Here is a 25380-nt window from a genome sequence, read left to right as displayed (position 1 = left end):
AAAACGGTGGAACTGCTTACTAGTTTCAGTTATAAACTACATTATATGAACAACAGTTTTAGTTTCTAATTATAATTGCCAAATTCTTCTTTTAATTGTGATTGAAAGGACACATACCATATGCTTAAGACTGGGATTTTTAGTAAATAGAGATTTACGTACAAAGTTGTGTTTTCATTGGTTTCACAAACAAAAACAGGATAGTTTTTGTCTAAAAGAAGCCTACCAAAAAAGTTACAGTTAAAAGAAAGTAAAACAATTCATAGAAGATTGAAAAAGTATTTCTTTCACAGACCACTTGTGGACAATAAGCACTACAGCGTGAACTTTCAGACAGAAATGGAATCATCACCTTGTTGTCAAAATTGAATCTGCTGAGGTCTCGAGTTTCTGTAGCTCGTCTGTCACCATGAGTGAGGGCCCCCTGTTAAAACACATCTTTGTAATTAAATCAAATTAAAAAAAAAAAAAAAGAATTTAAGTTTTATTTTAAGGTAAAGATCGGATTTCTTCAAATAGTCTTACCAAACTCTCCAGTCTTTTTGCAACTATAGATGCAAATCTTTGCTCTCCTGCCAACTCAGAAATTAGGAATACATACTCTGGAGCAGTCACTTGGTTGGATCTATGAGTTCTTCCTGGATAATTAAGTAGAAGCACATTTATTAAATAAGTCCCACTTCACTGAACATTTCTAATAAAGCATAACATCTCTGAACTGTGGATAGTAAAAAAAAAATAGCTAGAACTGAATCCTGCTGAAAAGAAGTTCCTGGTGTAAATGCTGCAATAGAAGTGTGTATACAGATACTCTGGATTTGTGGCAACTTCATACCACGGTTTTATAAGCACAGAACTATTCAGTTAAGCTGCAGTGTAAGTTTTTGTTTACTAGGTTTCTTTCAAAACTTCAGAGACTATTAGCTATGGCTACAGACACAGCTAATCCTGCCTTGGGTAAAGGAGATCAGAATGGTCCTTAAGAGGTTACTCAGTCATTTTATTTACCATGAATTAGCAATAAGTTCAGTCTCATTGAATTTGGTGGGGAAAAAGATTTAAAAAATATTATTTACCAAACTGCTGTATTGCTCTATCTGCACTCCATGGCAACTCCAGAGTCATATGAACTCTTCGCCTCTGATTCTTAGCTCTACGATCTGCTTGCAACGAGATACCAGAACTGGCAGCTTCCGAGATTATGGCTATGTTCTTTTATTAAGAAAGAAATTGGTAGTTAGCACGAAATCCAAGATCAAGCTTCAGTTTTAATTTAAAGGAAAAAAAAAAATCTAATTCCAGAATTACTAATAATATTGGTCCGGAACACTATCACTATCATGTGGCCTTACTATCTCAAGAAGGGCGGGGGGGTGGGGAGGTCATTTCTCTTTATCAAAATTAGAAACGCTAACAGAGAGAAAGGAGTGGTCTCCACTTCTCAGTAACATCCTTCCGTGCAAGTTGAGAATGGCAATATGCCGCAGTCTTGCCAATCTGAGAGGCAGGTTCCTGTGATGCTGGGCTGCGCTTTAGAAAGAAAAGGGGAGGGACAGAAGAGACTTGCTGTGATAGCAAGTGACACAGGACAAAAGTCACTGCTAATGCTGTATGCATGAAAGACGATATGGCCATTCTTGTATGTGAATGCATTTGCCTTGAAAGAATGCAAGTGTTCAGACTGTGTGCAAGTCACTTACAAGAACATGAGTATTTCCTCTGAACTGTAGGAACAGACCAAAGGAGTTCTATGTAATAGCTACATTTACTTGATTTGCCCTCTTGTGGTAACATATCCCAAACAAACCACAAAAAAGGAGAGCAAACAGAAAAAAACCCAAACCAAACTTTCATCAGCTTCAATTCTACACAGTAGAATTATTTCACAGTATTTTCCTTTCAGAGTGTTTAGAGGATAAAAGCTACCAGTCTTGGCAGCATTACTTCTCTCAATCCTTACTAAGGTAAACACCTCACATTCTTTCCCCTTCAGCCTTTCACTGAGCTTTTCTCCCACTCATACCAAGTTAGGCAGCATTTTTCCCCTTCTCCCAATTCTGTCACTTCGGTGACAGAGGTACACAGTAATCCAGAGAAAGGAATCAAAGACATGGAGGGTTTATCTGCCTTTTTATACATGCTATTCTGTTAGAAGAATATTTTGAAGGATTTAAGTTTGGTATACACATGCACCCACTTCAAGAAGAAATAGGTCAAAACCTAAAAGTTAGCTTCCTCATTCACTTGAACTACAGCCTGACCTTTAAAGCATGCTGCAACCACATGCTAGATAGGACTACTGAACATACAGGTTTGAAGAACAAAATACACAGTAGTGAACAGCAAATCCTTTCTACCTAGCACTTGGCTTCTTGTACTTAAGAAGTCACTGAGAGATAATAGCACCGCCACAATCTGAATAACTTAAGCTATCAGTCCACGTAGATCATCTGGCAAGTTCTAAGTTGTACCTCCTTAAGAATTACCTTATCTCCATCCATGAACCTCTGCTTTTCTGTGATGTTAAGAATTTCAACGGGCACATCAAGTTCAGATCTTGACTCATACGATATGCTGCCATCATCATTACTTACAACTCTCCCTTTGCGGCCTGTCATCTTTAAAATAAGAGGGAATACAAGGTCATTATGGCACTGCCAAAATTATTACACGAGCAAGATAGTCAAGCAACAGAACCATACATCAGCTTCAAAAATCGAGTCCGTAATTTACTCCTAGCACAAAACTATCTGGATTAGTTTTGACTGATGCTATAATCTGCTATGTAGAACACTTATTTAGAAGCAACTCAGGGAAAAGTACAACAAAAAGCATTTCTATGTAGAAGCGACACTGCAGCACACTACTGTCCATAGCAGAGATGCTAGTAATTAAAGTTTAATATGCTACTGCAGTAATCGTGTCTTGAACTGAAGTCTAATGCCTATTAGCGTACAAAAGGCTGTCAAGTAGTAGCAGCTTATTTTATTCCTGAGGACAGGGACATTAAGAAAAAAAGCTTAACACTGACACACATTAAGAATACTACAAAAATAAGCTAAAATGGCAGCAAGGTTGTCACCAATTTTAACAGGATCTTTTTAATCACAATGTTTGATTTACACAGGTAGCTTATTAGAGATGTTTCTATAATTGAGGAAAAATATCACTCAGGCTTTTCATAACTACATTTTTATTATAAAAGTTCACTTTTGCTGCCTAGGAAGATCAAGTTACACCGCACCATCTCTCACACATCAGCTTTAAAAACTGACTACAACTAGCTATAACAATATGTAGAACAGAAGGGAAAACAAACTAGCACTATTTACCAATCCAAAGCTCTTATCTGTATTCTAACACAATCTTCAAGTTTCTCTAATTCAGAGGCATTCAGTGCCACAGCCCTATATTCTTATACTTGCAAGATTGCTGCTCGAAGTTGATAAACAAGTTCTTTAATATATAGTTTGGCCATACAAACCTTGAAAGAGAATGACAACACTGATATACTGCAGCTAGAAGGTAACATGCAATATAGAAGAAAAAAAAGCAAGTTTCTCTAAGTGCAAACGTCAACACACCTCTGCAACATTTTCAGGACCACCAAGTTCATCTATAAGCTCATCCAGTGTATTAGGTGGAAGATCTTCAGCCAACTTTTCCAGTTTATCAAGCAGTTCTTTTTTCATCTGTTGGGCCCTTTCGACAGCATCCTGACTTGTTACAAAGCTGCTGTTTGTATTACTGTTTGCTGAAATTTAAAAGAAACTAAAATTTAAAAGTTCACTGCCTAATTGCTAAGAAAGTGAATCAATGCTGAAGAAACTTATTCTTACCTGATGTGTTGGTACTAGAAGTGGTGGTACCAACGGTAGAAGTGAAACAGCTAGGTCGTTTTGATCCAAGACCAGAAGCTAATAAGGCACTTTGAATAGAATCTGGGTCTATACTTTTCTTCTTTTTCTTTTCTTTGTTTTTCTTATGGTCTTTTCTAATTAGCCAGGGATCTGAGGTTAAATAAGACATTTTCAAAACATTTCAAGCATTTATTAAGTGACTCATCCTTTAAAAAGTATGCTCTCACTACAAAAGCTGACTAGTCAGAACTTTAGTGCATAAAAATCTACCTAAGGGAGCTGCAAATAAACACTCTAGAAATAATCCCAGTCTCATCAGAATTAAATTTCCAACTACTTATGATATAGTCTTCTATACATGGATCACTGAAAAGCTTTAAATTTGCAAGTATAGTTACATACACGATAGAACAAACTGCCTTACCATCTTCATCATCTTCACTGGATTCATCTCTAAACGGGTTGAAGTCGTCATCATCTCCAGAACTCAAAAATTTGGAGCTCTCGTTGTCACTTTCTTCGTTGTCTGAAGCATCTGACTCACTTTCACTCTCATCAGAGCTGCTACCTGCAAGACCACCTGTTTTACGAGCTTTTTTGGCTTCTCTGGTTATTTCTTCACCTAATTCCACCACCCCAGGAGAAAAAGAAAAAAAAAAAGCTAGTTTAGACCTTCTGGCCTGCTTCTGAGAGTTGTTTTACTACCACTGCACTCTAGGTGAAAAATGTTCAGCTTCTAAGAACAGAATTGTTTTAACACTTTTCTTTTCTTCCCCCCCCCCCTTTTTTTTTTTTTTTTTAAGAAATCTAACCAAGTCTTCAGAAAGCACTCTCAACATACTGGGTTTCTCCCATTGCTTTTATAATCATCTTTTTGGAAAAAAGGATATTATCATGTGTGCACACATGTGCGTGTATGTGCACACGGGGGGAAGAAGGCAGCGTTTAGGCTTGTCTTTTTCAAGAGGCTGAGTAAAAACATCAGCAGGTTTCACCTTTTCCAGAAAAAAGCTTACCTCTGCAAGTTACTTTGAGACGAAGTCCTATATTACATCAGCCCAATTTTTTGGCTAAAAAGAAGTAACTAGAAATCACAGATTACATTACCTCAGCAGCTGACTTTAAAACTAACAGAAGCTTGTAATATAAATCTTAGACTTATAATACATACTTTCATGAATGTTGGTATTGATATTTACACCTCTTTTTCTAGAGTTCTCTTTCAGGCAGTTCTAAAGTTACTGTTTTCTCTATGGCAGTAGTGTACATAACGTAAACGTTACCTTTCCGTTTCTTTATTTTGTTTTCCTTGCAAGGACTGTCTCTAGGTGAATTGTTATTACTTTGAGCAGTCAAGTCAATTCCCAACAAGCTAAACAGCTTCTTCCTGTCAGGAGCTGGAAAGTGCTTTTCAATGAGAGACTGGAATACTCCTCTGTTTAAGAAGAAAAAGTGTTCTTCAGTCCAATTTGCATTTATTTAAAGTAGAAATCTCTAACATTTTAACAGCTTGCTTGACTACTCTCAAGACTTTTTCCCTTGTGAATGCCATTACAGAAGCACCCTGGATAATTATCACCTATATTACTGTATTTGTCACGTATGTAAAAGTAATAGAAGACATTTACTTTACAGCACTGTTACATATACCTTTTAAGATCTCATATTTAGCAATTTAAAACATTGGGTTTGATATCTAGTGTTATTGTTACTGACACCTTCTTACTGCTCAAGGTTTGGTATTATTTTAATCTGCCACTTAAACATTCAGCAAGGTATTCTCATGGTCACATCCAGCTCATCTGCTTAAAATAAGCAAAGTCAGGGTTGTAATAGATTTTGGCACAATTGCAGCATACAAGTCTTTCTCTCTCCCTTAAGTTTTAGTAGAACAGTACAAGCTGTTCACACTTGAGAACATCATGTAACATGGCAAAAGCAGAACTAGCAACTTAGCCAGTGGTTCGTGTGAGCAGTACTATCAGATTTTAGGTACAGGTACCTTAAGCAAAGGACACAGGTACCAAAGAGAACCCAGCTTCCTGAGATTTGGCGCATCTTTTGCATGTGAAAGAATGAAATGCTGGATTCAGAAGCTTATTTCAGAAAGGACAGTTCTGAAACTTTCAAATCTTACTTTGCTGTAGATACAAAGTCATTCAGTTCACCACCACCTTCCTCCAAAGCTTCTAATGTCCTTGCTTCTCCTGTTGACTGTAGTCCAATAACAACACACTAAAGGACAAATGAATAAAAGATACTGTCACAGACTAACTTATAAATTTATTTCTGCCTGCATTTTTGCTCATTAAATAGCTTCAATGCCAGAAAATACAGAAGCATGCTACTACCATGCCTTTGAAAATATTATAAAGAAAAAGTCCTTTTTCAAAAAATAAATTAACTTAAAGGTCTTCACCAACTTACTTTTCCATTTTTGATTTCTTCTCGAGCTAGCTGTACTACCCTCTTCACTTTAGACGCTATGCAAAGGTACTTGAAAAACCTCTGATGGGCTGACCAAAACTGACCCCACATGGACTTCTTCATTCGTTGTTCTGCATCAATAAGATCAGCTGCTTGTTGAAACCTCTCTCTGGCACTAACCCACTGAAGAAGAGAGTGTTAGTTGTTTTACATGCTGCATTTCAAGGCTAAACAGATAAAATGTCCAAAGTGAGATAGAAGCAGAGTTTAAAAGTCCTGTAGCACTGCAAGTCAAGGAAGCTCATTATACATCAAATAAAGCTCACAATAAAGAAAACAGCAGTTATGTCTCATCAAGTTAAAAACATAATTGCTCTCATAATGAAAAGCAGATACACTTACACTACTACCAAAGCAAACATATCCAATATTTTCTGATTATTTAGTTTCTCCATTAATATGGAGGGTATGCTCAGGGTAAGAAATGAAAAAGAACTGCCCATAATTAAGTATAAGTCAAGACCCCCCTCCAAAAAAAAAAAACACCGTCTTCATTTTAAGAGGAGCATTGCTATATCTTTTCAACTTGTATTAGACAAGAATATTAAAGCCAGGTTTCTGCATGAGATTAGGTAAAGTAAGTTTTGCACATTAGTTTACTGATTCTTAAGCAACACTCAAAATGAAATGCTGTTTAAAAGCTGATATTATACCTGCCTGAAAGATAAATTTTAATTATTGCAGCTAAGCATGACTCAGTATTTATTGCATAAGCACCTGTTAAGCAGGTAAAGATCCTGCTCATTTCAGTCTATGTTCAAAGGAAAAAATGCTTTCTATTAAATACACTAATGGTGCTGTACAAAGAACATGCTCTCAGGAAAAGCACATGAGCAGAACAAATAAGAACAACACAAAACAGAACTAGCAGGAGAATAAATGAAAATAAAAAAGGGACGGGGAGCCTTAGAGAGAGCTGGGCCCCTTTAGCCTGGGGAAGAGAAGACTGAGGCGGGGATCTTACCAATGTGTATAAGTACCTGAAGGGAGGGTGTCAAGGGGATGGGGCCAAACTCTTTTCAGTTGTCCCGTGTGACAGGACAAGAGGCAATGGGCAGAAATTGAAGCACAGGAAGTTCCACCTGAACGTGAGGGGGAATTTCTTCACTGTGAGAGTGTCAGAGCACTGGAAGAGGTTGCCCAGAGAGGTTGTGGAGTCTCCTTCTCTGGAGATCTTCAAGGCCCACCTAGATGCAACCCTGTCTAACATGCTCTAGGTGACCCTGCTGAGCGGGGAGCTTGGACTAGACGATCTCCAGAGGTCCCTTCCAACCTTACCGATTCTGTGATTCTTAGCTTGGATGCTTTGGATCTGCTCTGCTGTATAAGTAAAACTATCCCTAACCCTGTTTAACCGAAAAGTACATACTCTATCTAATGAAGTAATGCGTGCAGTCTGTCTAGTGCCAAGTCAAGCTTTATAGCTTGTTTTCAGCTTAGTTCCCTAAAGCAGAATCAGAGGAACTGAAGGGTCAAATATGACCAACAGATGATCAGCTTTATCTTAGGCTACCACAGTGCAGGTCCCTGAAGCACTGTTAGTAGTCAGTGGGTCTGGCAAACATTGGAAGATACCCAAAACTGAACTTAATAGCTCAGATCAAAAGCTCTTAAAGTTTTAAACAGGGACAACTTTACACTAAAGTGAGACAAGTAGGTGCCATTTATGTCTTTCACAGAGATCATATTACACGCAACTCCAAGAGCATCATAATTCAAGATAAGTGAATTTTAAGAAGTAGTCTTACCAATTTCACAGATTTATTGTACATTTTAACATAGTCCTGTGAAAGCAGAACTTCGTCAATTTTGAAAGTTACACCTGAAAAACTCAACTGTCTTGCTATGTACATTCCTCGCAGTTTCATATCCATAGCAACTATTTCCATAGCACCAACACCCCTAAAACAAACAAACAAATCTGAGTTAATGTTAGCATTTTCAAAAGCAAGAACTTGTTAGAAAAAAAAACTGAAGTGCTTTAGAAGTAAATAGCATGCTTACAGATACAAAGAAATATATTTTCAAAACCATTAATGCTGTTTGGTTAAACGCACTGAATCAGGTGGTCTAGAAGCTTAGACTCCATACAAAACCGTACCTCCGCCCTGTGAGTATAACTACATCCTAACAGATAAGAATACTCAAACAGTACTTTTTGTGAGTGACCTAACACGCATTAGGAGATATTATCTTACAAAGTGTAATCCGATAATGAAGTGGATCTATCTATCTATCTAAACACCCTTGTATTGTAATTTTATGAACTTCCCTGGGTATTTAAAATATGGATACAGGTTGTATTAAGTTATTCAGATTCATACTCAGTGAAAAATAACTGAACTAGTAGGTAACTAAGTTCCTTTCAACAGCAGCAAACCTTCAGCAATACCTTGAGAACACAGAAGTCAACTGCAAAGCTAACAGACTCACAAGCTTGGGCCTGTAATTTCATTATTATTCATTTGATATGTACTCAGTAATGAAGCGGAGGCTACACTTGCACAGTCTAGAAAAACCATGCATCATGTAGATGGTATGCAAGAAGATGCATACTAAGCTCTACTGTAGCATTCTGAAGTGTACAAAATCCTTCAAGCCCACAAAACAGAAAATATTAAAACATTCATCTACCAAACAATGCAGCAGTAGCATTTGCTACTGACCTCTCAGCTTTAGTTTTCTTTACAGGTTCTGAAGTATGAAGCACCCTTTTAACTTACAAGCCTGCACAGCACAAGCAACAGAATACATAATTTCTCTGGAGTCTTATGTCAGAAAGTATAAGAACATGACTTCTTCCCATTAAACTGCATAAGCTGAATGCATAAACATTAAAAAGGCTTCTACTTATAACGTGTTATTGACTATACAGAGCACATAGAGCATGTTTTCATGACAATGTTATAACACCCACTTTAGAAGAGCTATTTTCCCAGTCAACTTCTAAAACTTGCAAAATTTTCTGTGAATGAGGGAAACATCCCAGCTCTCAGCACATAAGATAAATGGAATTTTTGCTAGATTTAGAAACTAGAGGCAGAGAGTTTTTAGTATGACAAGATGAGTTTGCAGAGGACTCAGCAAGTGAAGACAAAGGAACTGGAAAGCAAAGTCAATCGCAACCATATGTGCTATTGCTAGAGCTCTTTAAAAATATTACCTTCTTTCAACAGCCTGAATAAAGTCACTGAATTCCCTAAATGGAGTTCCTTCACCCCATATTCCAAGACGGTTCATATATGCCATATTTCTTGGCTCAGATGCACCTAAGAGAAGAACACAGTCTGTACTAAGGCCACTAAAAAGCATACAGACATTTAATATAAACCAAGTAGTACATACCTGTGGCACTAGCATAAACAACCCTAGCTTTTGGAAGTTTATTCTGAAGTTCCAACACAGCCAGACCTGTTTTTGTTGGTTTTGATGAACCAACAGGACACAAATTCTTAGCTTTATGACACTCATCAAATACAATCTGAACGTTAATTAAGGAAAAAGTTTTTTTTTTTAAAAAAAAGTTAATTGCTAGTGCCAGAGCATGCACACAATCCATTACTATCATGAATAAATAATGATACATAGAAGCAACAACAGATAAAAATTAGACCATCTTTAAACACGTAAACTTAAATAACAATTCAGTTACAGTCAGTTGAACTCAAGATAAAGGATACAACTCCATCAAAGTCTTCACCACACCAGTGAAGAAGCTGCTTTAATCTGGTTTTGTATTTACCACCAGACTGACTTTCACCAATAAGAGAAGAATAGGTGGCAAAAATGACACCTTTCTTCACACTTCCATTATGTTTTGAAGAAATTTTTCCATACTTGAACTGCAATAAAAGATAAGTTACAGAAATTATTTCAAACAGATCCCTCCTCAGATCTGCCTACCACAGGATTAAGGCATACTGGTGATCTCAGGCTTGAGGTTTGTATTCTTTAAATCCCCTGAATCCCCAGGTCATGACTAGGGCATAGCTGGCATATGGAAATTTGGTTAAGAAGTTATATGGACTGTGCTTTACTTAAAGACGACTAGATCTGAGGCCTCTAAAGGTTAGCAGCTAAGTTCAACTACACGGTTTAAGTTAAATACAACTAACATTTAAGTTTCAATGCATCACTTAGAACTAATAGGTCAAATGCATTTATAGTTGCTACTGTAAATGACAATTTCCTAGAAGCTTTGTGAAGTCTTAAAACAAAGCAAGAATACTAACTTAAAATGAACTTTAAGTTCAGACAGTGAATTCAGCCACTAATTTCTCTTTGCATTTTATACTAATGGCTAACTACATACAGATGCAATCTCTGAAAATAACTTCACATGCTACTGATTCATGAATAATAGACTTTCTCAGCTTTTATTGAAGTATCACACTAAGTACATATAAAATGAGCACTGGGGATGGTGGAATAAGAAAAATACCAGATCTACAAGATTTAAGGTGCATTTCAGCTTCTAGAAAATATTCAAGCCAGTACTGACACTACTGGCTTGAAGACTAATGTTTCAAAAAAACATGCTAAGGGTTAATCCTACAAGGGGCCTTTTACATGATTAAAGCATTGTGTGGTTCTTCACAAGATTAAGGCCTGTCAAACAAGATCTAGACAGTAAGTTTAATTAGAACAGTCTTACTCTTAAAACAGTTAACATGCACAACTTGTCACACAAGCGTACCTAAAGTTTTGCCTCAACTGTACATAGTAAAAAGTTTCCACACCTTGTTTAATGAATGAACCAAAATGTTTTTTGCTCCAATATCTCTCAAGTCTCTTTCAGCATCATATTTCAGATCATTTGACACGCTAAACCTGAAGATATAAAACAAAGCAAAAACTTCAAGTTACAGCAAAAGTTTAAAAAGCAGTTATCCAAAACATTTGTCTGAAGACAGATTACAATGAATTTAAATAGTCACTGTCGTGTTTGCTCTAACAAATCCTGACACGCTTACCAGACTGCTCTTTTTCTGCCTAACAAGTAATTTTCATAGATTATTCCAGCTATGGTCCTTCCTTTTCCTACACCAGCACCATCACCTATCAAGAATCCAGCTCTGTCTCCATTAGGCAGGAATGTTTCATGTTGCTGTAGGAGAAAGAACAAAAACTTGTATTCATTCTCCAAAACACATCACTATGGATTGTCAGAAATGAGCAATCATATGACACATCCTACTAGATGAGACCAGTTGTCCACTTGGCTAAGCACTCAGTCTCTAGCAGCAAGACAGGACATAATTTAGGGAGATCACGAGTCAACTACTTTGTGGTCCATTTCTTTCTTTCCTCAGCATCCCAAAACGCTGTAAAAGATATATCCCTGTCTAGTCCTTTTCGTGTCCATGAACAGACTGCTGTCCACCATTTTTTCCAACTGCTTTTTTGAACCCACTGATACATGCCTCCATAGCCTCTTCTAGCAGCAAGCTCCAGATATTAACTACCTACTGTGTAAAGTATTCTTTTATCAGTTTTGAACCAAACTGCTACCAGTTTCATCAAGTTCTTGTTTTTTGTGATTTGATGGACAGTTCCATGTTTGGCCAATCCACTGCCTTCTTCATTGTGTATTTGATGTTATCCTCCTCCATTTTTCTATCTCCAACCTGAGAAGTCCCAGGCTTTTTAGTCTTTCTTCCTGAGGCAATTTCTTTTTTATGATGATGATTTTAGTTGCCTTAGTTCCACTACCTTTCTCCTTGAAGGGCAGAGACTAGAAACACACACACGAAATACCAGACACAGGCCCGCTAAGGTTTTTAGGTAGCAGCAAAACACCCCCCAATCTTGCTCTCAATTCCCTTTCCCAGTGACATCCAACAACACCGGCTTTTTCGGCTGCTGCTAGAGCAGCATGTTAAGTTATTGCAGAGAAAGAAAAACACGGATTCCAAGATCACCTTCTTGAGTCTTACATGACACTGATTTCAAACTATCGAAAGTTACTCAGATTATTCTTCCCCAGGAAGAGATTAATCTACATTTATCTACACCAAAACTCATTTGCCTCCTTTTTACAGAACTCAAGCCTTTCTGCTTATTCTTTTTGCTCCTTATAAACTAGTTGCACCTGTCAGATACCATTTTTCCTCTCAAATTTTATGTTACTTATTAAGGTCTACTAATGCCTAGCATACCTGGGCTGCGTAAGTGATTGCTTCAAGTTGCAAAGCTGACAACCAGCCACTATCAATTGTTTCTTCTGATATTGATGTCTGGTACCATACATCAGGAGGAGTTACACTGGACAATGAGCTGGTTTCCACTACTGGGTCAGGATGACGTAGACCAATTTTTACTGTTTGGGAAGGAGGGTGGGGAAAGGAGGAAAAGATGAGAACATAATAAAGAGGAGTTCTTGATGATAAAGCTCAGGTTAATATATTTATCAAAGCAAATTACAGCTGTCCATCACCAAAACTGAACTCAAGAACAATCACGTTTCACAGTAACTATAAATCTTCAGAATGTCAAGAAAACACTGCAAAGTAACTCAATTTGAATTTATAAAGTAATTGCAAAGCTTATCTTTTTTCCCCCTCTTCTCATCTCCCCTCAGTTTTTAGGGATTAGATACAAGTCCATTTCATAAAAAAAAAAAAGTATTATATTCATGTACTTCACATGTTTGAAAGAAACTGATCTGAACCAAAAGGCCAGCGGCCTAAAGATGCCAGAATCGCAAAAGCAACATTCTTCTCACTATTTGGTGCTGGTTTTGAGCAGTATGAGAGGAGAAAAGATTTAGAACAGACATGGTTTAATTGTTGACAGATCTCATCTGTGACAATAAAAATTAACCATTTAACTACAAACCACACACAAAATCAAGCAATTTGCTTTGCCTTTACAGCAGTATCAGCAACGTAACTAGGAAGTAAGATTATAGCCTTTTTTGTCATGACAATAAGGGAGAAAAAAAGGGCAGATGGCAATTCACCCAGTCAGACTTGTTTTGCAAATCTAAACTATAACTTAGGAACAGTGTAGGAAGAATGTGCTTACGGTCCTTTCACACCAAAAGATCCAAAATGGATTCTTACGTGCAGTAGTGACTACTTAATGCCTTTAAGAAGGAAAATTATTTTTAACGGAGTTTAACACAGCTTAGAAAAAGCCTAATTTTGGTTCATCAGCTATATTTTAGAAACAAGCACTACCCAAAGATACACTAAAGAATTCATTTCTTATTCAAGATATTTGTGCAGCTTCCAAAATTGACTAAGTGTGATAGAAGAAATAAATTTCCTAGGCAAAAAAAGCAAGACCACAAATTCAGGTCCTTTTTTATTTGACTCAAATATTAAAGCTATAGTATTTTGGCATGCACATTATTTACTCTTCTGTTCCTATTCAGCTATCAAAGCATTTCAGTCTTGTGATATCTATAAGATAACTATGTCATACATTTTATTGGCATATACTCAGCATAGGTTTCTGCGTGGCCCATTTCTTCTTCATCTTCTTCCTCAGGTTCTTCCTCCTCTTTTACTGCTGGCACTTTCTGAAATACAGAAATACTTGCATTAGTCAAACAGCATCTTCTTAATACTCCATGTCCTGGAAACTAATTTGAGAAACAAAAGGAGCACAAACTCCACCATTTTAATGCATGCACTAGTTGAACCAGTGAGCAGCAGGGAGGAGGAAACAAACAAACAACTCCCACCCACGCAAAAGGAAACACAGTTTTAAGCTGAAGAACTCAAAGACAAGAATTCCACCCAACCAAATAAAAACCATAAATAGTCAGCAAACTTCATCTCTTTTGTAATGATCCAGGTGCTCCAAACTCACATAAGCAGAAGAAAAAAAAATACTATTTTTTATTCTAACAGCATTTTAAATCTAAACTAAGACTTAAAGAAAATTGCCTTTAAAACACAACAGCTAGTTAACAAATTTAACTTTCAAATACACCCATAAAATCTCCTGCAGTTTCACATTGCTTAAGTAACTTCACAGCTTAGGGGAATAGTTACAGTAGTCACTATAGTTATATGTGATATTTTCTGAAACTAGCAGTTATGTGCTGTGGTTTTTGAGAATATGACTAAAGCACTCTAGATTACTAGTAAAGAAGTCTTTCACAATTAATAATTCAATATTCAATAAGAAGTAGTCATCTGAAAAACTCACTGCATGCCAGGCACCCTCAATATACTTGAAACTGAGTCTTTCAGTGAAGTTGCTGAAACTCAAATACTTACAGCACCAGAATGCTTTTTCATTACAATTTGAAAGTACTGAAAGAAGATACTCAATTTATATCTTAAATCCAACAGCCCCAGATCTCAGTCATGTTAGTCTCCCAGCTTCTTCACTGTTTGTGTAACTAGATATGTATCAGTGATATTTTAAAAGAAAAGAGTTTTAAAACACCAAGCAAAGGCACTGTCTATCAGCTTTAATAAAACACATCCCTCTGTCCACAATGAGGTCCTGTTAAAGACAATTTCCTGGAAATAATTTCCTAGAATTCTCATTTAACATGAAGAGTCTGCTCTGTACAGCTGTTAGCTTTATTCACCTAATAAAGTACTCATCTAATGGACAAACTAATCTTTTTCTGACACAGATACATTTGACACAATTTTAAAGCACAAGAGGCACACACAAGCAACTAAGGAAACTAATTACAGGAGGCAATGGCCAATAAAATAGACATTCTTTTAGCAAATTAATCATTTGTTCTTACCATAGTAGGTGAAAAACTTCTCATTTTAATGTCATTTATCCATATTCTTGCTACCTCTTTTGTAGAGGCCTCCTTCTTCACCGCACCATTGCTTAGATCAGCTATTAAAAAAAGTTGCATTTTACAGAAATTCCCTTGAAGAAATAATTCAAATTAACATCCTTCTCTGTTAGTGAGTTCCAAGAGTGCTTTTGGGACATTGAGTAGCACACTGACACTTCAAGAACACCATCAATATATTTATCCAAAACTCAGAAGATCTGAGCAAGCATGGAGTTAAATCCTGTTACTTCTTTGATAAAACTTACCATCTAATACCACTGCATCTGATGCACGTGTGTATTACTTTCAAATACTCCAAGAAAAGAGACCACCACCAAGTCTATCCATACTATTTAGAAATACTCCACCCTGTGAACCTTTTGAGTTTAACAAACAAACCATAGACCTTGGTGTTGCAACAGAAATTAACTTACCTGGTCTGGTGGCATTTACCACCTTTGGAGAAACTACAATTATTTCTGCAAAAAAATAAAGTTGTTGTTTTGGATACAAATGTTTTTAAAGTCTACATGGGGATTCTTTAAGAATATTTAATAAATTTCCTATTCTCACTCATATTTGGAAGGAAGTGGCAACAGGGCTCAGTACAGAACTAAGATATGTTTGTGTACGGACAGTTATAAGATATTGAAAGGCGCTCTCAAGCTTCCATTAGGTTGATAGTCAATGTATGTATTAAACTTGAAACAACTGAAAAAAAGCTAAGACACCTGCACAAATAAAACTGCTTCCAAGAGGTCACATAATTTAAGCTTTTAATATTTTTAATTTAGAATTCCTACTGTACAAGTTCTACCAACAGCTCATGTTTCCTTCCATGAGCTTCTCTGCCTTGAATTTTGTCAAGGTTCTTTGTCATCATAAGGATAATGGCAGATCCAAAACCACAAGTTTATAAGACTAGAAATGCAGTTCTAGAAGCTACACGTCTCCTTTTCACCTAACACAAACTACACATTCAACTAATGCTCATGTACATTTTCCCTGACATTAAGCTACTGATAAACAAAAAATGTGAGAAAAGACTATGAAAAGGTATCACAAGGTAAAGATTTGGAATGTGGTAACAAAATGCTTGCAGCATTTAGATTAATACCACCTCCAAGCAAAAAAAATGGAAGAGGTAAAGTTTTAGAACCCCAAGAGTAACAGAACAAATTTGATTCCTCTCATGAAATATACAGAGATTTTTAACTTCCTTCCAGGGAGATACTTTACAAAAGCTCACTATGATAAAATACTAATATACACTAAAAACAAACAAACAAAACACACACCAAAGTCCCATTACTTTAGAAGCTATAAGAAGGAGCAAGGGGAAGTATTGTCATTAGTCATAATTCCCTATCAATTATGAAGTAGAATAGAATCTGATGCAGGTTCAAGTAAGATAGCTAATCATAAACTTAAGCGCTGCAACTTCAGTAATTTTTCAGGTATTAGTTTTAGCAATTTGTCAGTTGCACACTAAAGTGTCATTAATCCCATTCTTTAGAGTTAAAAACAAAAGGTTTCAAGAACCTTTAAAACTTGTTAGAAGTTAGGGTGAAGTGATACAAAGTAACAGGTTGTCAGGTCTTGTTTTAATTCATCATGATATTCCACAACTCAGTGGGAATATGAGACCTGCAAAGATCTTCAGATGAGACTATCTTAGCTTTTACCTGAAATATTGTAATTACAAAGAATGTAAGAAAACTCACTTGCTGCTGTTGCTACCGGCTGGGCAATATTAGGAGGTGGCTTCAATTTCATTAGTTCATTAAGACTATTATTCTTTAGCAGATCCTTCAGCTGAATCTGGTCCTTTGAAGGTGTAGTGGTCAAGGCGTTGCGTACTGCTGGTGCTGCAACAGAGGGTCGAGTTGTTGTGCTGGTCTGGATGATTTTTGCTACAGTGATAGTCTGCCTTGTAGTTGTAACAGGTGTGGTTTTTGTCATCACTATAGTAGTCCCCAAAGTTGGAAGTTGATTTATTTGATTCAGCACAAAGGTTGTGGTAGATGGTGGTTGCTAGAAAACAAAACAAAGTTTTGTAAGTAAGAAAAACAACTAAAAAAGCAGACTTTATTTGCCATTCAACTAGGAGTCACTAGTTTAAGAGAGTTGTAATAAGGAATGCCTTCACATGACGTTGTTGGTCTAAAAGGTAATTACTTTTAGAACTTTCAATCTGGGCAAGACCTTTCAAAACTTGTACCAATATACTACTACGTGTATTTTTGTGCTAACTTGTTCTAAGATCAGAAGAAGGAAATAAAGAATAGGATGAAGGATTCATCATTTAGACACAAATCAACTACTATATAGAAATCCTGAGCTGCACAGAATGTTATACATACAAAACAGCTGCAGAACTGTCAGGGTAAAGAGCCTGCATTACTTAATGTATGTGCACCTTCTCCCTTTTTCAAGCATTCCTCATGACAACCGCCTTACTGCAGATCTACTCTTCCCATTCTCATTTTGAGTGTAACTACCACAGAATGGTTAAGGTTGGAACAGACCTCTGGAGATCATCTAGTCCAATGCCCCTGCTCAAGCAGGGTCCATCAGAGCACCGCTGTGGTGCTCAGAATTCTCCGCAACTACAAAAGGCAGTACAAAGCTAGGACACAGGAGACAACTTTCTCACTCCCAAAATACGCCTGCAGGGAAAGTAAAAGGCACACTGGACCCCTCCAAGCATTTTTCTCTGTGTTGCTTGTCCTTTGTCACATCAATTGCACCAACCCATGGATATGCTAAGCTTCCAGGGCCTTAAGTACAGGTAGTACTGAGATGATGGCGGCAACCAGTGGTGGGTGTTTCGTTCCTTGGTCTTAAAAGTCTGCCTCCTTCACTACCTTTTACTAATGTACCCATATAAAATCCTGCAGTGCCAGTTCTTACCCGAACATTTAATAAGGCTGGAGTTGATACAGTCTCTGGTTCTTGTTTCACAGCAGCTGTGGCCTCAGTTTCCAAGCCTAATTCTAATGCACTAAGCGGCACTGACTGTAGGGGGGAAAAAAAAAAAAAAAAGCAAGCATCATCAGGCACTCAGCAGGAAAAAAACTTAAGTCTAAATATCCACCCACAAAATGGACATAAGCAGTGAAGTCTTCAACTGTGCTCATTAACAGAGGTTTCACTGAAAACATAGATCATGAAGTGCCTGATTTCACCTTCAGTGAAGCTCCACATACAATACCTTTTCAGTTAACTGCTGTGAAAATGTAACTAGTTTTGTGATGTCACTGTTTGACACACTACTGTTCCCAGTTTGCACCTAAAGCAGTTTTACATTCTTGCAGATTGAATGCTGTTACAGAGACTAAACATCAAATTAAATTACTTTTTATTCATTTTACAGGAAAGCAGTTAGACTCCAATGATATTAGAGTCCGTATGAATACATGTTGGCATATGCTTATACTGACCTAAGCAGTGTATTTCAGACTGCTTTTTTTTGTATAAAAAGTTTAAGATGAACTACCAAATCATCTTCTAATCTCAGTACTCAGAAGCAAAGAATTTGAGAACTCCACATTATTCAAGCATTTATTAAGGACCTCCCCCATACAGCAAGTATGAGCTCTCATGTTTTCTAGCAATAGTTACGTTCATATTTTAACCTGCTGAACAGCTGGAGCTGGTGCTGGAGTTGCAAGAACCACATCTGGAGAATCAATATCAAATAGATCATTTGGACTGATTCCACTCTCACTCAAAGCAGCAAGCAACAGATCTTGTCCTGGCTCCACCATCTCTAAAAAAAATTAGACCATAAATACAAGTTACATTGAGTTTTGTCTTATTTGCACACACACTCACATTTGTAGTTCCCTTTCTTAGATTTAAGAGACTATTCAATGCAGTAATTTGTATACATCGTTTCACTTTCTAGACCTGCCCTAGATCTTTTGTTGATTTGTAGATTTTCTTATTTTTATAGTTTTAAATCTTTTCATTACAGCCAAATTTAGAAGAGGTAAGAAGAATGAAATAGCTTATTATAAATCTGAATGTGATAGTATTTTATGTAAAGAATAAAGATGACCCTTCTAGTCTTCATCATACGTTTTTAAGCATTCCAAGAAATAAAAAGGCAGAAGAAATCAGACTGTGCTATGTTAATGATACATCTTTCTCAAGAAGCACATTGAGTAAGGGATGCACAATTAAAACTCGCTCACTTTATCTTGTAACAGTAAGTCAGTGATAAAAAAGCTTACAAGATAAACTTATTTCTTGCTTGCTGTTCATTAGGAAATCAGTTATTCATTGCAGAAATTTTGTATAATATAAAGGACAAACATCGTACTATTACAGTATTTTAACTACACTATTAAATAGGACACCAAAGTTGTATTATAGGTTCCTTGATGCATGGAGCAGGCAAAGTTAATTTCAAAAGCTACTCTGAACAGCACAAAAACATATTAGAAAAAGTTAGATACTACATGTTTTAGGATGGAAGAGCAAACATATGTTCCGTTCTCCCAAGAAGGAAGCCGATTCACCATAGTACTAAGACAAATGTTAAATACGAATCCACATCACTTCAGCTGTTGCCCATATAGTCTAAAGCCCATCTCAAATAGGAAGTTTCCTTTATCTTCCTGCTAAGCCACACCCCTGTACTGTCTATTGGTGACAAAACATCTAGACACACAAAAAGTGAACATCTATTCTAAGGTAGATAATTATTTTTTCCTCATTAGATACATCTACTCACTGACTCCAAAACAGTGTTCACCCGCCTATCTTTCTCTACTCCTACAGCTAAGCCACATTCAGCTGCATGGTCAGACACGTTAGGACATTTGATAGAACAGGAAGTTATTATAACAAAGCACCTGGCACTTGATTCTTACTCTTCCCAGTTTTGATCTCTCCAATAACAGAGAGATACCTTCTTTTAGTAGATTAATATTGACATGGCGACATCGCAAGTGAAATAGTCGCTGTAACATTGTGGGACAAACTGAGGATTATTTTTAAGCGTGAACAAAGACCATAGATGCCCACAAGAATACTGATGCCACAAACAGTAACTAAGGGAACTGCTGTGTCAGAACCAGCCTGTGCTTAAAAATAAATAAATAAAAGGACACCTGAGGCGATCAGATAAACTACAAGCCAATAGGGCCTTCTACCATTTTATCAGGTACAGAAGTAATTAAGAAATTAAGATACCTAGCAGATTTAAATAACACAGCACTCCTTCAAAGGATATCACCTCCTACTAGTCTACCTCTTACAATCCTGAATGGGTCAATAAAAATGGACATGAGAACAGCCTGTTAACTTTATCCTTCACCAGGGTTAAGCTTCCCTTCTCAAAGAAAGGGGCTACTACATCTATCTTTAAGTGTAGGCAAAAAAAAAAAAAAAAAAAATCCTTCATTTTCATCAGGGCAAAATATTGTCAGTGATCATCCTATCTAGTTTAGAAGCTTATGGCATTCTTTACTAATTAGAAAAGGGTGAGAGAAGATGAAGTCTGCAGATGAACTTCAGCTTATACTTTTGGTGCCAGGAACTTCAGAGCAACCATTGCAAGCAAAATTCAGTACAGAAGGGGAATTGACACTAGTTATCCCCTCAAACTGGCAGCTCTGAAATACCTTTGCAACTTTAACTTCACAGTATTGATCAGGAAAGTGCACTGTTCTGCACAGTGGAAACACCCTTGTTCAATACAGTCAAATAGAAATGTCTAAATGTACAAAGGAAGAGATAATGCCAGTTATGTCATTATTTAGTCCGCAGGTATTCTTGGTCAAACCATCTCTAAAAGGAGTTATGACTAGAACTTGAGAGATAAGTGGCTGTATTAAATACAGGCACGTAAAGTCAGAAGCTTGCAGCTGTTTATTTAGAAGAGAACTAGGACAAAAAAAAAATCAAGATAATTTCTAGTCTACTTTTGTAAAACAAGAAGGAAAGGACTTTCTGTGAAATGGAGACTCAAAGCATCATTGAGATTAGGAAAAAAAAAAAAAAAACTTATCTTCCCCAAACATCATATAATAGTGCCAAAATCCATCAAGTGTTTTTGAAGTCAAGTTTAACACATCCAGGACTACCCTTAAAGTCTCCATCTTTAACTTTTAAAAACCATGATGGCTTGGATGTCTTGAGCACAGACTCACTGACTTAAGGAAAAAAGGATTTTTATATATGCATATATATATACACACATATATATACACACACAACACATACACACGCTCCTAGCAGAAACACTGAACAGCTTAAAGCTTACATTAGGTGACTAGAGATAGAAGTTAATATAGCCTATACTTCCAGATTAAGTACATTCAATTTTAAATCATCCTTGTCTTAGTAGACCTGCATCCCTATCACACTAATCCCAAGCTTTAACAGTCTTAAAAAATTAATGGCTGTTAGCAAAACAGCAAAAAAGTGAAAACACAACTGTTCACTTGTCCATCAGTCAGTCTGGACAATGAAAGTTAGATGAGTTTCACTTATTTTGTTTCTATACAGCAGAAACAAAGCTGCATTGTTTGGAACTAGAACAAGGGGAATTCTGAACTTCTGTAAGTTTTACATTAAAATTAATAAACAGCATCAATTTTAGGTTTTTCATAAAACTTCAAAAATAAAAAAAATGTATTTCTCCCCTCCCCAATTTAGTTCACTTGAGTAAGGAAATGAAGTGAGAAGAAACATAAGAGGAATAGCTGCATCTTGATAGCTTAATTTGTTTTTTTGTGACATATGCTAGTCAAGCCTAAAATGTTATCAAGCCAAAACAGCTCCATAATCTCACAAGGTAGGAGGCTTCTTAGTTAACATAAGTGAAAACGACTTTATCAAGCTCTGCAGCGCGGCTTTGGCAATCCTATATAAGGACCTGTTTGCCACATTTTTAAAAACCCCAAAAGAAATTACTTATATAAAAAAAGTTGTGAATATTACAAGCTGTTCCCTGAGCATTTCACCAGTGGAAGAACTGTTCCAAGCATGCAGAATCTTGCAGACAAGGTTGTCTACGTTTAGTCAGGCTGTCCAATGTCACTGAGCAAGAACCAACCTGTTAGGTAAAACTAAAAATATGTATTTATAAAATTTCAACAGTAATTGTACACCAATTATTTTCTCCTATTAATAAAGGAAAATGGTACAAACTGCTGCCCTTTAAAAAAATGGCTACTAAAATTTATTAAGAATTTTTGTAAGATGATATACTGCTAAAGAATATGAAGTTTGATAAAAAGACAATGCACACTGGTAGTGAAACCAGGTAAATAACTGTTGATTTAAAGGAACAAAAACAGAATGCCATGTTTAATACTATGACATGTATCCATGCCAACCTGGCTTGCTCTTCCCCATCCCTCCATTTTAGTTTTAGCAGAAAGGAGGAGGGGGGGAGAAAGAAAAAAGAAAGACTCAAAAAAACCCACATGTCAAGCAGCCTGCTCTCCACCCCCATTTCTCCTAAGAAAACTAGCAGTGGAATCCTAAATCATAGAAAGGCTTTCAATTCCAAAATCTCTCAGCATCACATTATAGCACTGTATAGGTATACCTGAAGTACTTACTTAATTGCAGCAAACTCTGATAGCACAACTTAGCCCAAACCAAACGTCACAGTAAGCTACGTGTACAGCTATTGCCAAACCTTTCAGACAACTGGCATCTTTAGTCTGCCCAATCTGCAAACCCAGGTTTTAATGATTGGCCTGAGACAATATGTAGTTAAGCAAATTTTTTCGCTTTTTCTGCTAGTTTTCTAAGGAACATGTTATTTGAACTATATGATTGAGCACTATTATCAAGAAAAAAAAAATTCACAACCCAATTTGCAGACCCTCACAGAGATTTAAGGAGAGCTATCCCATAAGACCCTCTGGATATTCAGATCGGTTCTCCTTATCTCATAGCTTTTAGCTGCAGAAGGCAACCCCAGTAACAACAATAAACCAAAAAACCTCAAGCCCCTCTGATGCTTTACAAATCACCAATCAAGGAGTAAAACGCTAACTACTTAACCTATGCATTGTTACATGCCTTAAGAGCAACAGTTAATAAGTCAAAGCTTGTAAGGTCACACAAGGCACAGTTTAGGACAGTATGGGTTTCAACTCTGGCTTAAAGCTGCAGGACCATTTTATGAAATTTGAAATGAAATGAAAGCACAATCTAAAAATGTGACTGACATTCAGGAGTTTCTAAAATGCTAACAGACCAACCGATATGATTTGGCTTCCAATTAGTTTTTAGACTAACTGGTTAAAGGTGCTAACTTATCAATTAGCAGTAGAAAATTTGTTAAGAAGTAAAGACCTAGAAGAGAGAATAGAAGCAGCATTTCCCTCAACATATATACACATGTGTGTATATATATATATACACATATAAAATACACACACATATATACACACTCCTCCATGTTGGTCTTGGGCCCAGTTCTAGTTGTACTTCAGCACACAAGAAATACATCAACCATATCTGCTACCTACTTCAATAGGTTTTAAGTAGCTGTCAACCAGCTTTGACACCAAAGAACTTGTCCAAACATGACAAGCTACCTAAATGTTACTTTTAAAGATCAAGATTATGTCCAAACATAACACAGTAGGCCAATGAACAAGATATAGAAAAAACAATTTGAACGCCATGCTACTACACAACTTTTACTATACTATTTGCTTTATATTGTAACTCAAGGTTTTCAGTTCAAGGAAAAAAATAGTGGCTCGCAAGACAACCATGTATGTTCATTTAGATCATTTTTAATCCAGATACAACCTATGTACTCTAAAGCCAAACAGCCCATCACTGAGTTAATTCTTAACTACAGAGCGAGCAAAGAAAACTGAAGTTATTAGTGTGAACAAGTGACATAATACTAAATTACCCAGTAAATCAAACTTTAAAGAAAAAAATGTTTAAACTATCATTCTGAACTTTAACAGGTACTAGAAACATTTAAAACCAAGCTACAAGTACCTTGGAAAAAAAAAGCTACAGGAGTTGCAATTTACATCCCTCAAACAAAGCATGGGATAGGGTCAGTTAAAAATAATGAAGCAACTGAAAAAAAAAAAAAAGGAAAGAAAACCCACAAGGCCTCTTCCCCTTCAGAGTGTTAAGAGCATTTCTATGTTGAACAATTACTCACCCTAGCAACCTCCGTTTGAGGTGTGCTTGTTTAGAGTCACGGCGTACGCGGGGCTCGGAGGCTCGGTGTGCGGCTGGGGCAGCCAGTCCCAGCGCGGGCTCCCGCGGAGCTGCGGGCGCCGCCGGGCGCGCCGCGCTCCCGGCCCGCGCCCGGGCTAAGGGGCGAGCGGCTCGCAGCCTCGCCACCTTCCTCACCAACACGTGTTCCGGACATAAACTTCCGGGTTGGACTAGAATTGGCTGCGTAATTGTGTCCCATGCACTACTTTTGTTTTCAGCCCTTCACCGCTTTAGAAGAGCCCTTCAAGAGCATTAAGGCCGCAGAGAGGGGCGCAAGCTGCCGGTTCGCGGCAGCATTTAGAAACCGCTCAAGCGCCCCCAGACCAAGTACCCCGCGCTCCACCGCGGCGGCTCCGCTTCAGACCCCAGCGCTCCGGCGAGCCGCGGCAGAGGCGCACAAAGGCGGGCGGCTCGGACAGCGCCGAGGCCCCGATGCCATTTTGCCTTTGCTGGCGGCGCGGAGAGCGGAGGCAGCAGACTGAGCGGGGGGGAAGGAGCCGGGCCCCCCGCCGCGGGGCCGCCCGTTTCGTCAGCCGTTACCAGCGCGGCCCTGCCGCGCACGCTTCCCCGGAGCCGGGGGGGGGGGGGTGTTCGCCGCCCGCCGACGCGGCCCCGCCGCCCCCGCACCGCCTCGGGCGCAAAGTTTGCTCGACTCGCGGGGAAGCGGCGGCTCCACCGAGACAGCGGCGCCCTCCCCCGCGCGCCGCGGCGCTCCCGGCCCCCCCCCCTCGGGGACCCCCCAGCGGGGGCGGCCGTGCGGCCCGCCCGCGCCCAGCGGCCGGGCGAGGCAGGGAGCTCCCCGCGGGCGCGGCGGCCGCCCCGCCGCCGCCGCCCGGAGCGCGGCGCCGACGGGCTGAGGGGAAGGGACCCCCCGAGGGCGCCGCGGCGGCCCCGCCGCGCAGGGACCGCCCCGAGGCGGCGGCGAGGCCCGCGAGCGGGCGGAGCGGGACTCACTCTCTCTCGCGCTCGATCCTCCCGCGGCCGCTCCTGGAAGTCTCCGCCGCCGGCCCCGCCGCCCGCCGCTTTCTAACTCACCGCCGCCATCTTTGC

At 38.3% G+C, this 25380-nt stretch overlaps 1 protein-coding gene across 1 annotated transcript in view; it reads right to left on the bottom strand.

The window, feature by feature from the left end:
- The window catches only part of SBNO1 (strawberry notch homolog 1), a 33227-nt gene extending 7853 nt beyond the window's left edge, over positions 1 to 25374 (bottom strand). The window contains exons 1-23 of the mRNA XM_085321075.1: positions 25285 to 25374; positions 18747 to 18880; positions 18022 to 18126; positions 16833 to 17142; positions 15067 to 15167; positions 13776 to 13872; positions 12506 to 12666; positions 11321 to 11454; positions 11087 to 11177; positions 10028 to 10189; positions 9693 to 9828; positions 9511 to 9616; positions 8096 to 8249; positions 6288 to 6470; positions 5998 to 6095; positions 5144 to 5295; positions 4285 to 4482; positions 3840 to 4010; positions 3585 to 3754; positions 2487 to 2618; positions 1077 to 1212; positions 526 to 638; positions 353 to 424 (exon numbers count right to left, since the gene is read on the bottom strand). Of these exons, the coding sequence (XP_085177201.1) occupies positions 353 to 424; positions 526 to 638; positions 1077 to 1212; positions 2487 to 2618; positions 3585 to 3754; positions 3840 to 4010; positions 4285 to 4482; positions 5144 to 5295; positions 5998 to 6095; positions 6288 to 6470; positions 8096 to 8249; positions 9511 to 9616; positions 9693 to 9828; positions 10028 to 10189; positions 11087 to 11177; positions 11321 to 11454; positions 12506 to 12666; positions 13776 to 13872; positions 15067 to 15167; positions 16833 to 17142; positions 18022 to 18126; positions 18747 to 18878 (3114 nt within the window). The 5' untranslated portion in view covers positions 18879 to 18880; positions 25285 to 25374. The remainder of the gene's footprint in view (positions 1 to 352; positions 425 to 525; positions 639 to 1076; positions 1213 to 2486; positions 2619 to 3584; positions 3755 to 3839; positions 4011 to 4284; positions 4483 to 5143; positions 5296 to 5997; positions 6096 to 6287; positions 6471 to 8095; positions 8250 to 9510; positions 9617 to 9692; positions 9829 to 10027; positions 10190 to 11086; positions 11178 to 11320; positions 11455 to 12505; positions 12667 to 13775; positions 13873 to 15066; positions 15168 to 16832; positions 17143 to 18021; positions 18127 to 18746; positions 18881 to 25284) is intronic.
- Between the last annotated feature and the right edge of the window lie 6 nt (positions 25375 to 25380).

Source organism: Rhea americana, unplaced genomic scaffold (genome assembly GCF_003343005.1).
Source record: "Rhea americana isolate MKP2758 unplaced genomic scaffold, rheAme1 scaffold_68, whole genome shotgun sequence".
NCBI lineage: Eukaryota > Metazoa > Chordata > Aves > Rheiformes > Rheidae > Rhea > Rhea americana.
The sequence above is the reverse complement of the archived record's forward strand: the minus strand, read 5'-3'. Positions and strand labels throughout refer to the sequence as shown.